General features: G+C 40.3%; 1 protein-coding gene across 3 annotated transcripts in view; it reads left to right on the forward strand.

Moving 5' to 3' along the window:
- The window catches only part of GRIP1 (glutamate receptor interacting protein 1), a 361,453-nt gene that overhangs the window by 243,579 nt on the left and 102,584 nt on the right, over window positions 1-15,290 (forward strand). For all 3 annotated transcript variants that reach the window (XM_077807749.1, XM_077807750.1, XM_077807751.1), the window contains exons 3-7: window positions 1,871-2,006; window positions 2,988-3,133; window positions 6,648-6,731; window positions 7,754-7,829; window positions 9,206-9,351. In XM_077807749.1, the coding sequence (XP_077663875.1) occupies window positions 1,871-2,006; window positions 2,988-3,133; window positions 6,648-6,731; window positions 7,754-7,829; window positions 9,206-9,351 (588 nt within the window). The remainder of the gene's footprint in view (window positions 1-1,870; window positions 2,007-2,987; window positions 3,134-6,647; window positions 6,732-7,753; window positions 7,830-9,205; window positions 9,352-15,290) is intronic.

Here is a 15,290-nt window from a genome sequence, read left to right on the forward strand (position 1 = left end):
GCAGACCTGGGCTCCCCTACCGCTGTCCACCTCACTGCACTTCTGATTAAAAGAGGTCCTGGACTACAAGACCTGCCCACGGGGTGGAGTTGGTACTAAGGGCACAAACCACTAAGCTACCTAACCCACTGAGGTCTCTATTATAGCTGATTATGGAAAATAGAACTATAAGTATGTTCAGCCTTAGGCTACGATTCATTGAATTTTCTAAACTCATGTCCTTTATTCCACTCTGAAGTTCGACAAATAATAGAACTTTCTTTTCTAATTTCAGTTCCCATATTAGTTGCGAATTAAAATAAGGCTGGCAGACCTTTCTTTGTCCTCATTTGTGCACATCCTTATAAACAACCACACAATTGGCCACAATTGCCAGTCTCCTCCTCTCTCTTAGGACTGGAATAGCAGGGATGTTTACAGGTCAACGATATTGCATCGGCACTGCTCTATAAAGAATCTTACATCCTATCCAGACAAATGCACAATATGCTTGGCTCAGGCTAGTACCACCATTAACTTACTTTCATGGGCACTAAATTCACTCTCAGATTTTTATAAAGGGGAAAAAAAGCACAGCAATATTTTGTTCCATGGTGTCTCCTAGGGCTAGAATGTATTGATTTACGGGGATACGTTTTTCAGTGCATTTTGAGGAGTCTCACTGACTATTATGATACACTTTGTTGTAGATACACCCCACTACTTTTAAAACACACATTTATAAGGCTCAGAGTAGTAGCTGTGTTAGTCTGTATCCACAAAAAGAACAGGAGTACTTGTGGCACCTTAGAGACTAACAAATTTATTAGAGCACAAGCTTTCGTGGGCTACAGCCCACTTCATCGGATGCATAGAATGGAACATATAGTAAGATATATATATATATATATATATACATACAGACAAGTTGGAAGTTACCATACAAACTGTGAGAGGCTAATAACTTAAGTCTGTGTATCTTGAGGCCCTGCCTGTAAATGGGACCCCATTCAACCTCTGATTGTGCATTGGCAATTGTGGGTGCAAAATTGTGCCCAAATAATTATATTTGAGGCTACCTTTCAAAATCAGGCTTTAGAAGACAAGGCATTCTGTATGGCATTATTGGACACTTATGAGCCAGATTCTACCACCCTTAATCATAGGATTAGCACTTGACTCTGCAAGTGTCCCGTTAATATCAGTCAGACTATTTGTAGAGAAAGGTGATACTCAATATAAAGCTGACAGAACTGGATCTTACATTAATAACAGTTAGAATAGCATTTAACAAACACCTTTCATCCATAGATGAAAGTGGAACTCTGTTTACCTTAGAGAGAGAACTGATTGGACCTGATACATTTTATTTCTTCCTGAAATCTTATTATGCCTGATTATTCTGGTTAGCATTGACATACAGTAATGGCCTCAAAATTAGTCTGGATCCAAAATTCAGTTACATCATTTGCTCACTATTTATTTTATCCCAGCAATTTGTTATCCAACAAAAATGTATAATTTAAACCTTGGTTTTAGAAAGAGAAATCAAAGAAAAGAAAGTGATTTGAGAATGTGAAATAGAATACAGAAAAATTACCTTTTATGTAAGCCTTGGCACACTTTGTATTTATCGGTCTGGAGTATACTAGCCTATTGGTGCATTTTTTAATAACCTGTTATGGAATATCTACATCAGATTTATCTATACATAGAGCCCTGTGGCCCAAGCCTGTGAATTGTAATATAAAAAGCAGGCAGATATACACATTTTTCACTATTAAAATACAAAATTACTTCCTTGGGAGGTAGGTGAAATAGTTTTAAAAAAAAAAGCAACATCTGTGATACTATTTAAATTTTAATAATGCCAATAATTTTCTTTCAACAGAGGAATTCAAGGGCTCAACAATAGTTGAATTAATGAAAAAAGAAGGCACCACCCTAGGGCTTACGGTATCGGGTGGAATTGACAAGGATGGGAAACCAAGAGTATCTAACCTTCGTCAAGGAGGAATCGCTGCTAGGTAACCACATCTCAAGCCACAAAATACATTATAAGATGTGATTGCTTCAAAAAAATACATACCACATCAAAAAGGTCACTAATAAATAAGTGACTACCAGCATCTGTAAGGCAGCACATCAGAGCAGAGAAGCATATAAGAAACATTTCAGTAGTAGTTGAACCGTTGCGTCCCTCAAGGCTGCTCTGATAAAAAGCCAGAAATACTGATGATGCATCATTTCAAGAATAATTTAATTTCTTATAAATGGTTTAAATGTAATGAATTGTTGTCCTCGAATAAAACCTACAAAAACACACTATATATAATGTTAAGGAAAAAATATAGTTGAAAAGCTCAGATAAGGTGGTATTATAGTTTCAAACGACTGTTGATGACCTGTTTATTGAAGATTTTTTTTAAAAAAACACCATAGTTCACTGGCTACAGAGAAAGCGGAACAAGTTGTAACTGGGGGGAGATGCAGCTGGAGAGACCCAGTTTAAGGCAAATCATTCCAAGTAACTGAGCAGAATATGTGCCGATGGGCTCTGGCTTACCTGCTGTAGTTGATGTTGGCTGTGGAGGCAATAACTTGTCCAGAAAATACTTCTGGCAGTAGCCCAAGCAGAGAGAGGTGGCGGGTGGTGTGTGTGTGGGGCGGGGGAGGGAGGTTAAAAGAGCACATGAAGGAAGAGAAATCATCCCAGGTATAGCTGAGTACTATAACTGGCATGGTTATGCATTCCTGATTTCCTACATCAAAATTTAAGACTCTAATACTTCTCTTCTTTGTATATATTTTATGTATTATATTAGATTAAATTCTTGAAATGTCACTCTGCTATTTGGAAAATCAGCACAAGAAGGGTTTTGCTTGGTTGAATTTAGTTGTGTGGCAAGATTCATTTTTATTAACACTAAAAATGTAATTGAAAGCAAGTCTGCTAATCTGGCAACATGGCATACAAGTTTATGGAAGATAACATGTGTCTGTTGCAGAAGTGACCAGCTGGATGTGGGAGACTACATCAAATCTGTGAATGGAATCAACCTGACAAAATTTCGCCATGACGAAATCATCAGCCTCCTCAAGAATGTTGGCGAGAGAGTTGTTCTCGAAGTGGAGTATGAGCTCCCTCCCGTCTGTAAGTAATGGACGCGTAAACTGAAATCATCTTACACACAGAATAACAGAACGTACATTTTCAATAAGAGGTTTTAAAAATGTGTGTTTCCACTACAATTATTGCAGAGTGCAGAAATGGTCAAATCAAATGATTATGTAGTGTGGATTTTCAAAATTGCCTAAATGGCTGAGGAGCACAAGTTGCATTGAAAGTCAGCTTTCAAATACAGGCAACGTAAACAGTTTGTACCTACTTCTTATTCACTGCTTCCCCATAACTTTGGAGATGACCATTAACTGAGGGTATTGGGAAATCTCAAGAAGATAATAGCGCCCATTAGTTTTACCAGTGCCCCTGCCTTCCTCCTTTTAAGATGCAGTCCCCTTCCATGCATATAGCCCCACAAAGCCCTCTCTGCTGAATACCTTACCTTTGTGACTTCTGGGGTCATGATTGAGGAGTGACCTGCTCACCCCATAACATCGTCAGGGACTGCCAACTCACTCCTTTCCCCCTCCTGTCCTCTTCAAGTCCAAACCCTCAACAGATTCATGATAAGGGTTTTCTGGGTGATAGGAGACCTGCCTGCCTCTCAGTGTACAAACATTGCTGTTCTTTGTGTCTCTGCCACCTCACTGACCTCTACCTCAGATTGAGGCTCAGAGGTATGTTAGGTTGCACTGGTATAATAGGCAAACTACAGAAGAGGCAAGAGGGATGATGTGGACCAGATGGTCCCTCCCTAAATAGTTTAGTCATGGGGGAAAGGATGAGTCTAAGAGTGGGGGAGAGAGCTGGCCAGCAGATCACCTGCCCCCTGAAGACATCAGGCATGGAGAGTTGTTTTAAGCAGACGGGGGGATGTGCTGGGAGCTGTGTGGTTGAGTGAGTGAATGGAGGACCTCAAGCTGTCCAAAATGGACTCCAAGATTCAAGTTCATGTTGACACCCAAAGCTAGCTGACTTTACCTAATTTGGGTGGTGTTATGAAAAAAAGTACGTGCAGACCTACTTAACATCTTCCTTCCCTCTTTCCTTAGCCCATCCATCCCCAGTTTTTTTAAGGTCTGTGTGTGAGAGAGGGAGAGAATTAGTGGCAGTTGGGAGGAATCGGGTGGGTAGTGGTAGTTGGAGTGATGGTGAAATGGAACGGTGGGGACTGGAATTGGAGGGACTGTTAGTGGCAGCTGGCTGGCATAAGGCTAGCGGCTGAAGCTCTGACAGCCGACTACGAAAAGTAGGTGCTCCCTCATATCACCCATCAGGTAGGAAAGGTCTGTTTTCACGGATGCTGGGCAAGAAAAGGCAGGAAGACCTGCAGAACCAGCTTGCTAGGACTTTTCTGCCTGAACAAAGGGTTGCAGCATACTGGAAGCAGAGCATCCCATTGATCTCTCTACATTCCTGATGCATTATGGTGCCTCAAGGGGCAAGGGTTAATGAACCCCATTGTGTTCTAGCTGCTGGTAATTAACTCTAATTATTGAAGTATTTTTTTTATGAACTTTTGGCAGCTTCCTTAATGTGCTTTGAATGTTTATTGTTGATTAGTGGTTGTTGAGGATAACTGAACTTCGTGTTCCGAATTAGGATATTTGAATTAAATAAATTAAGCAGTGCATGTGGTTATTTTACTAGCATTTTTTGTCTTTTGAAGCTAACCAAATCTAATTTCTAGTTTAGGCACTGTTGGTATATGTTGGTCAGTTGAAATGTGTGTCTGTCATGCTATGTTATAGTGGTAACCATAACCATTCATTTAAGTTTTCAGAATTTCTGACCTCTTTGTGCAAATGTAGCTGGTAACGAGACTAAATAATAGCATCCTAGCTATCCCTGTAGACATCCACTGAATGTTATATGTTCTATGCCTTGTAATATAGTAGGAATATTTCTGTATATCAACTTATGCTTTGCAGACCTTGTCATCCCCCCAGCATACTGAAACTGCACTACTGGGGGAGATGGGGTAGTTGTGGTTTCAGACTGTGGGGGCACCCCCTAGTGGAGTAGTAATGATGGAGTAAGCATTAATTTACTCACAGAATCCTTGTGACGGAGTCAGTGCTGCAGAGAATGGTACTCCCATTATTCCTGTCCACACCTTCCATTTTGTACAGAACCCAATATGTAGGTGAGGGACCCCTCTCTGTATTTCATGGATGCACCAGAATTTTGTCCCCTCTGTCCACAGAGACCTTTAGTATGGCCTTTATTAACAGCATCCTGACCTTTTAACTATTTACACTGCAGCAATGCTAATTGCAAGTCCAACATGGAACAATGCTGTTAAGTAATTTTTTTAATTCCTTGTGTGCTCCCTTGTTTGTAAGACCCTGGTAGAAACTTGCAAATGTTCCTCCTGTTGATTTTTGCGTTTTTTGGAAACAGTGAATTCCCCACTTCTTCCAAAGTTTTTTCTATTAGCAATTAAATGTAAATGGCTTTTTGTTTCTTAACAACAACATCTTCGACTTTCATACAATGGCTTATTGTCCCTAACCATTTTGGTTTATGCACCAGCCCTTTCAACTGATTTCAACAGGCCTCTGGAAACAACTGATTTTGCAGTGTCAAAAAAATAAGCTTAATGTTGGTGAGATTTGTATCCTAAAAATCTTGATTATACCTTTTGAGCAACAAAAGTAAAGGGTTCTGGGTTGAGCACCTGACTCTTTAACTGACCTCAAGCAATTGACTTGATATCTTTGTCCCTCAGTGCACACCCCTGGCATGGCAAGTAGGGCATGTATAACAACACAGTGTAGTGAAAAGCAGGCTGTGTCCATGCTATGGTGTGTAGATGCACGCATCAGTGAAAGGCTCTGTCTGCGGTGAGGAAGTGAGGACAGGTTCATCAGTGGGGAACTGCCAGAGCCTTTCCATTGCCTCTGCCCTGCCAGAGGTTTTCCCTGCTGCTGGAGTCTTTCACTGCCGTGGGGAAAGGCTCTGACAGCTAGCTCCCTGCTGCTGGAGCCTTTCCCTGCCACAAGGAACTGCTGGACCCTTTTCCTGCAATAGAGAAGGACTCCAGCAGTGGAGAGGCAGCAGGACATTACACTGCAAAAAATAGCAGTGTTTGGGGGGTGGAAGCAGCTGAGAAGCACTGCCTGACCAAGCAGGGTGCATACCTACAGGGTTCAGGCATGTCCTTATCTGATTGCCTAGGCAGTACCTCCCCATCTACACTGCTATTTATACCTGTGCTAGGCGGGTGTGTAGTATATGTACTCTACACACTGCTAAAAGGAGTGGGCAATGTAGACCTTCAAACACAGAGAGCCAGATCCCTCAGTGGCTGTCAGGTGGAATCGCTCTCCATTGAACTCAGTGGGTCTATGCCAGTTTATACTAGCTAAAGATCTGATCTACAATGTTCTCAGTAAGTTAAAATAGTTAAATTACAGCTTTTAAACACTATCTTTTGTAGTTGAATTCTTCCAGTTGTATGATCAGAAATGTAAGAGCTTGCTTGGAAGCAGTGCAGAGCTATGAGTATAATTAGACAAAGCTTTTCTTTTAAATCTTTCAGCTGTACAAGGATCGGGTGTCATATTTAGAACGGTGGAAGTTACTTTACATAAAGAAGGGAACACTTTTGGGTTTGTAATACGAGGTAAGTTATCCCTAAACATGAATAATCTGAATTTCTAGATGAACACAAGCAAAATAGCAATAAGTTTTTATGATACCATGCAATCATATTTCAAGATTTGTTTACGGTTTGTAAATCCTGTGTGATTAACGCATGATTTCTTCTGTACTTAATGTACTGTGTTTATGAACTGGTATACATTTTTATTTATGGAGCAATAGTAATGAATCCACTATGCCAATAACATACCTGACTTTGGGTCGCACAAGGCCAAATCCTGGTCCCAGTGAAGTAAATAGGAAGTTTGCCATTTGCAATGGGATCAGGGCTCTTAAAGGAGATATCTTATACACTATTTGTATAAGCTACCTATTAAAATTTGATTTATAGTTGAGAAACATCCCCAGTCTCTATAGTAGAATGAGAGTCTTCACGCTGAATTAGAGAACAGAAAATTTTTATGCAGCTTTTAGACAATGACACTCCTATGGTAAATTGTAGGAGTTTATTAGCTCATAGACTTCAATGTCCAAAGGGGCCATCATGATCTATTAGTCTGTCCTCCTGTACATTGCAGGCCATGGAACCTGTAACAGAACCCTAACTTCAGGGAAAGCAGTGTCCTGGATCTTTTTCAATGCGTAGGGTCTCCCAGTGGTCATTGTTGTGCTCTTCTAAGTACAGATTTTCCCCTCCCTGGTACAGCAAAGTATCCAGGATACCTAGTGCTAATGTCGGCGTAAAGAGGGTGTACTGAGAACAAAAAAGGAATGAATTTGGGGGTGGGGGGTTAAGAAATTAATATCCCCATTTAACAAATCCAATTCTAAAGGAGCAGTAGAGTAGGAATCACCTGTATTCTAAACTAGCATAGCACTATCCACATATGCAGCTATGTAGGTGTATTTCAGTGGCTTAATCATTCTTGCTTTTCTAACCAGTCTGTAAGTGTGCATGCTGCAAACCTTTGGAATTGTATTTTGGAAAAGAGTTTTCATTTAAAAAAAAAAAAAAGTACGAGGGTGTTTTATTCCCTTTTCTAGGTGGAGCACATGATGACAGAAATAAATCTCGTCCTGTTGTAATAACATGTGTTAGACCTGGAGGACCTGCTGACAGGTACAATTCATTTTCCTCTGTAGCAAGAGAAAGAGAGAAAGGTTAGATTGTCTGGGGCAGAAGTTAAGGCAGACATCTGTGGAGTACAATAGACACATTCAAAACCAATCCTTTGAAATTAAAAAATTATGCATTTCATTGTAATAACAATAGGCAACCATAGGAAGTTGGCGCATGGTAACATAGCATGAATTTTAATTAAGAGACTAAGCTGCTTGTTTCAGAATTGCCTGTCACACACTTAAAATATATATACATAAAGAGAGAGATGAATTAGAAATCCTAAAAAAATGCTATGATGGGATTATTGCATGCTCTTCACAGCTTTCAAACAACCTTTTGATGCATAGTGCAACCTTAATGTACAGTTTAATTCCACACTGTATTTCAAAATGTATTTCTCTTGCACTACGGAAACAAATGATCTAGATGTGTGGGGTTTTTTTCTGGGCAAACATTAGAGCCAATCCTGACCTGCATTCATGCTCAGTCCTTTCCAAGGCTTAACTCCCACTCTCCCACTCAATCAGTCCTGAGTAAGGAGTTTAGGATGTGGCCCTATTAGCATATTTTCTCTCTCTCTCTGTCTCTCTGTATATACATATATATAAATCCCATGTCTGTAAAAAAAGGAGAAAAAAGCTATTTTGGTGAGTGATTCTATATGTCAGTTACATTTTCAGAAATGGCACTGGTGTCCTTAAAACACTAAAGGAACTAAACGCACAGTTTCTTTAAAGGATGCTGAGTTCTCTGGCTTATGCTTAGAAATTTTGTCTCTGGCTAAAATTAATAAATAACAAAAGTTCAAGAGATCCGTCGTCTTTTTTTTTCTGTTTCTCTCCCTCCCTGCCCTTTTCTCTGAAACCTGGGTTAAGAATAGGAATACTTTCATTTCCTCTTATAATTCAGGATATGTTGTGATATATGCCTACGAGAGTACATGGCATTGCTAGCCAATTTTCTTTCAGATAGCAAGCGGGGAAGAAGAGAACTGTCCAAATGGTGTTGAGGGATGAAAATCAGGAGGTGATCCCTTACAGTTAGCAATCTGCTTTTTCATGTGTGTGTGTGTGTGTGAGAGAGATAGAGAGAGAGAGAGAGCATATTATAAAAAAACAATACCTAATAGCAGTCCACTGTGACTTGATTATTTAGTGATGGGTAGTTTTTCCCATCACTGATTTTCCGATTAAAGCGATTTCCTTTTCACAATGACCCTTGAACATTTTTACTGTCAAAGTAAATATTAAGAGTAAAGTCAAGTGGGATAGATGTCAAAAGGGACGTGAGTGAATTGCTTTGCATAAGTGGCTATTATCTCCAAACTACCTGATATTAAATTAATAAGGACTGTTCCTTTAATTTCTCTTCAGAGAGGGCACAATCAAACCTGGTGACAGGTTGCTGAGTGTTGATGGAATTCGACTCCTTGGAACGTCACATGCTGAAGCCATGAGTATACTGAAACAGTGTGGACAGGAAGCAACTCTGCTGATAGAATATGATGTCTCAGTAATGGGTATGTTGAAATTCTGAGCTTTAGTTCTGGCAACCATCTGTGACATTCTGCTATCCATTCCTGATAAGCTACTTCAAAATTGGTTATGACCTGTTATACCTCAGATATTCCCATCAGCACCTTCTCATAAATATTTTTTGTTTCATGGAGAGGTGAGCAGTATTGTAATTTAGAGACTTAATATTTCATGGTTTGTACAGTGAAACCATCCTGTGGATCCTAGCAAAGGAACTCTCTCAGTGACTACCTTACATTTGTACAAAGTAGATAAAGTATGTAAGCATTTCTATCCAGATTGCACAAATGGGAGGTTTACTTGTTGTAGCAGGAGTCCTTATTTTATTTTGCCAGTGTAGCTGCCATCACGATGGCAAAAGTCATGCAACTACCAATATCTGAAACGGTTGTGCAAAGAAGGTGTGTGAGAGAGCAGAAGGAGGTAGGAAGGAGATAAACTGTGAGATGCAAAATGAGCTTGAATTTTGATACAGGATGCAACAGGAATCCAGTGAAGATATTTGACGAGGGGCTGAACACGGCCAGAATGTGAGACACAGTAGATTTTTTTTTTTTTTTTTTTTTTTACAGCAGAGTTTTGAACAGATGTTTCATCTGCTTTTGGAGAGACGTTCCATCACCCTCATTTGTATCACTTAGATTGAAGGCTCTTGATGATGGGGAGCTTGCCTTTTTATATCAGCATATGTTTGTACGGCAGTGTGCACACCCATGACACTGTAGAAATACTAATATATCGATTTTCTGCCTTTATATAGTACAGAGAAATTTGACTAAACTTGGCCCATGTCTGCCCCTGCCATTACATTCCTGGCTGGTTAAGACATATTCTGAAACATGCTGTGCACATCACAAAGTGCAGGATCAACAGCAGCAGTAGGCAGGAAAGACAATCAGTTGAACTGAAGCATCTCCACTCTCTTTGGGAGCCTTTCGTCATCCATTCCTCCTCAGCTGCCTCGTTCTGTTCCTGCCTGGCAGGAAAGTGACCTATTTGAATTTTGCCACGTAGCATGGATTCAAATGCCCAGGCTTTGGAAAAGACTGACATTTAGAAATAAAACTTCAGACAGGTGTTTATCCTAGAACAGCTCTCTTACTTCTGGAAGTACTTTTTCTTCATATAGCATATACTCTCATTTATTTATCTGCTCCCTCCACTATCAGCAAAGCAGTGGTGGCCTTGGATAGTTTCTGTGGAGACCCACAATGGCCCCACAGCCAGAAAGGAGGTGGTAGCTCAGCCATTTGGGTGGAGAACTTCTCTGGAGAAAACATGAATGTAGGTGATGTTGAGGCTGTAGAGGAGTAGAGGTCAGGTGTGTCCAAGCATCTGCCCTTTCACCTTTGGTGCTTGTCTGGATAAATCAATGATATCTGGCATCACAATTGAAACCAGATTCATTTTGTTCTCCACCTAAAAATAATCATTTAAAAATACTCGGGAATGCTCTGTGGGCTTTATCCAGAGCTAATGGAAGTCAATGGAAAGACTCCCATTGATTTCAGTGGGCTTTGGGTCAAGACCTAAGCCTCCAGCTGGGTCCCCATTTCAGAGGATGTGCCCTCTCCGCACTCCTCTGTGTACTGGACAGGACTAGCTTCAAATCCAGAGAGTATTTTCTCTGAAATTTGCACAGGCTTGGTAGAGGACAAGACTGCACTGAGAACGAATTTTCTCCTGGCTCCAGGCATCTCCAGCTGGCGATGCTCAGAAGGCAATGAGTCCTGACCACATACTGGCTGTGCAGAGTGCCTTGACAGCCCCGAGAGGTGAATAGAATGATGGCTCTTTGGCTTCTCCTGCACCCTCTCCTCCACCACCACCATCACATACTTCACAGTCAGAGTAGGGTGGTATTGTACTGTTGGCCAGTACACTAGAATCTCAGAGTTACAAACACCAGAGTTATGAACTGACCAGTCAACCACACGCCTCATTTGGAACCAGAAGTATGCAGTCAGGCAGCAGAGACCCAGAAGCAAATACTGTACAGAACAGTACTGCGTTAAAAGTAAACTACTAAAAAAATAAAGGGAAAGTTTAAAAAAAGATTTGACAGGGTAAGAAAACTGTTTCTGTACTTGTTTCATTTAAATTAAGATGGTTAAAAGCAGCATTTTTCTTCTTCATAGTAAAGTTTCAGAGCCATATTAAGTCAATGTTCAGTTGTAAACTTTTGAAAGAACAAGCATAATGTTTTGTTCAAAGTTATGAACATTTCAGAGTTACGAACGACCTCCAATCCTGAGGTGTTCGTAACTCTGAGGTTCTACTATATTACACTTTCATCTTTGGCGAGTCACTTCATCTCTTTAGCTGTGTGTACACTGCACACTAAGCCCAGGCTCGTACTCAGGTTTGAGTCCAAACCCCTCTTCCATCCACACACAAATCAGTCTGAAGTGAGTCCTAGGACCCTGCTGGGGAGGTGGATCAGAGCCTGAGTCTCCCTGTCATTTGGCAGTGTGGATGCAGCTCAAGCCTGAGAGCTGAGTCAGAAGGTCTGCATAGTGCAGTATGGATATGTTAGCATGGCTGAGAGACCCAGATCCAGTAATTGTAAGCCCAGATTTACCGTGCAGTGTGGACGCTCAAGCATGGGCTTGAAAACACCAAGTTCACAAGCTCAAATCCCATTGACCTGGGTTTACAATGCAGTATAGACATGCTATCTGTGCCTCTCTTCCCTGCCCCCCCCCCCGGTCTGTTTAGATTGTAAACAGCATAGGGCAGGGACTGCCTCTTTCTGTTTGTCTGTACGTAGCCGAACACAATGGGGCCCTGATCTGAGTTGGGGCTCTAAGCACTAGTGTAATACCAGTAATGGTAATAGCATTCCTTGCCTGTTGATCAGACCATGTCACTTTCTTCTTGAAGGCCCTCCAGCTGCATTGAACTTTATGGGACTATGCATGTGCTTAAAGTTACTCACATGCCTAAGTGCCTTGCTGAGTTGGGCAAAGAAGCTTGTCAACCTACCAACATGAAAGGGATACTATCTGCATGTTGCTTCTTCTTTGGAAATGTGTCTTGTTTAAAAGACTGATTCATGGAGGACATTAGGATATAGTTTCTAGAGGACTTTGAAATAATAAGAATAAGAAATAATAGATTCATCTCTGAAAATGATAGGAAAATGTGTGCTACAGTGACAGCTGGAGGAAAACTGTCTTTACAGTGAATTCAGAGCATAGAAATGTTCTGGAGGAGTAGAGATGGCAATCTGCCAGGTGTCTTTCTTTTCCCAAAACCATCTCATTCTGTTTTGATGATAAAACAAGATGGTTGCTTATAAGATTTAGGGGAGACCACAGATATTTCTGATTTTATGAGAAATAAATAATGCTGCAAGTCCATGTGTGTCTGCTCAGGAGTAGGGTATGAAACTCTCACACTAAATTTAGTATCTTGCAGAGATAGTATAAACTGCATGGGTTTTATGGCTTTTTCATTTTTCACGGTAGTCCTTAGATTAAGCCATTGACGGGAGATTAACTGCACTTTCTTATCAATGAGTGATTTAAAAATCTCTTCAGGAAGAGGAAAACATATGAGCCAAGTCAATTGGCTTTGTGAGATAATACACAGGGGACATTTTTTCCCAGTGAATCTTGTTGTTCTGCACTGGAATGTATCTGTTTTTAGAGGACATGGTGTATAGGGTAGAAGAACGATCTCTACATGGAGAATTAGTGCGTTAGATTGAACTAAGTCCTCAAATTGTTCAAGCTAGAAATATTGCACTGTAGTTAGCCAAGTGAGTTTCATAATGGTTTATTTTAGATAGTGGATGAGCACTAAATTATGCTTTCCCAAGGAAACAAATCTGGAGCTCACGTTTTCTTCAAGGAGAAGCTGGATTTCAGAGATTTTTTGGGCACAGATGAGAAATCCTGTAAAAGTGCCACTATAGTCACAAAACAAGATATTGACACGAGTTCCAAATTAAGAATCCCACTGTCCCCATCCAAGACGAGGAATAAAAGTTTATCAATAGATTTCTTTGATATTGAGCAAAATAGGGAAGATGCTCTTCAGGCTTTTCAAGAACATCTGAATTACATAATTATAATGACTATATTTACTCTGAAAGCTAATGAAAACATTTCTGAAAAGTTTGAAGAAAATAAATCAATCTGCTTAGATTTCAGGACATAAAAATAGTACCGTGATTTAGAATTTTGATCTCTATCTAACATTTTCGTGCAACTCTAACTAAAATATAGCTTATTGTTGCCCCTTCAAGCTGTTTACCTTGTTACAGCTCCTTGACAATTCCTGCATAGGGAATCTTTTCAGTAAAGAGGTTGTAATTAAGCAAAAATAATATCATTTGTTAGATTATAGTGTCTGAATGTGCATTAGGTGGCGGGCTGCAGCTGTGAGAGAACATAAAGATCCTTCTATAACCTACCTCTGTAATAGAGGCTTCCTCTTAGCTCAAGTAGTAGGGACCTGTATTCTCGTTTCTAGAACTAAAGGAACAGGATTCTAACTTGCATATTTGACTTGTTTGTCTAGCAATTACAGTACTTATTTGTTTGTAGCAATAGTTTCATTGAACAGTGGGAAGCAACAATTGTTTCCTGCGAAATGACAGTGAAATTGGCCAAGCTGATTTTGAGTTCTAGGTCTTTAAAAAATCACTCTGACTATAGAGCCACTGAGTAGCAGCTCCTTTACCAAAGCTGCACCCAAGGTTCTGAGATGAACATGATGTTTACTCCCTTAAATACTTTACACAGGGGAAAGTACTAATGTGCTTGTTTTCTGGAAAGTTTGAAGACAGGTACTCATAATATTTTAAAGTTATCAGTGCTTTACAATTACACTTTTTAAAATATTCTATCAAGTGTCTTACCTACCGGGTCACTTTAGCTAAAAGATTTGGTGCATAAAATACATGAAGAGCAATCACAGTTTTAAAAGGATACATTCACAAAAATCTGCCTTGTTATTTAGTAACTCTTTATAAAGACTTACTAAGGACCCACCTGGCAGAAAGGGCACTGTCTAGCATCTGCATGGTCCAAGAGGCATGTTGTGTAATCTATACAACCTGAAGAACACTTTTAGAAACGAGTTCAGGGCAAGATGTGAAGAAGAAAAAGGAACCCTGGGGATTGCTCTTAAGCGTCACAGAGCATCATAAAGCAAAGGATCTAGAGTCCTGAGGAACTTTTAGAGCCCCCAAATTCTACAGATTAAGGGGAAGCCAAAGGAGCTGGGGACTCTGCAAATCTTTGCAGCAATGGGAGGAGCCAGGACCCTTGCAAAGGTTATGAATTTGGCAAGACACTGTGAGCTGGGGGAGCCAAGGGCCCGGTGCAGGTCCTATACGCTGCATTGGCCCCCCTGTTTTGTTAAAAACTTAAAGTTAACAAAGATTGAGTCTATTAAAAACTTTGGCATGACACATGGACAGGGATCTGGCATTTGAAAGAGACTGCTAATAGCCGCTCTGTGAAAAGGCCTGGATCCCATGGTACTCTAAATGCAAATTATCGTATCCTTTAAATCTATTTCCCTAAGTTAAGTATCCTCACACCTTCTTGTCAACTGTCTAAATGGGCCATCTTGATTATCACTACAAAAGTTTTTTTCTCCTGCTGATAATAGCTCATCTTAACTAATTAGCCTCTCACAGTGTGTATGGCAACTTCCAACTTATCTGTATGTATATATATCTTCTTACTATACGTTCCATTCTATGCATCCGATGAAGTGGGCTGTAGCCCATGAAAGCTTATGCTCTAATAAATTTGTTAGTCTCTAAGGTGCCACAAGTACTCCTGTTCTTTTTGCTGATCCTTTAAAGTACATTATCTCTCATGTGTCCCTTCAGGGGCAGACTCACTATGTGTGTCAAATTTATACTGAAAACTACTGTTATTGTCAGAGTAGCCTTAGGAGCTGA

This window comes from Eretmochelys imbricata, chromosome 1 (genome assembly GCF_965152235.1).
Source record: "Eretmochelys imbricata isolate rEreImb1 chromosome 1, rEreImb1.hap1, whole genome shotgun sequence".
Taxonomy (NCBI): Eukaryota; Metazoa; Chordata; order Testudines; family Cheloniidae; genus Eretmochelys; species Eretmochelys imbricata.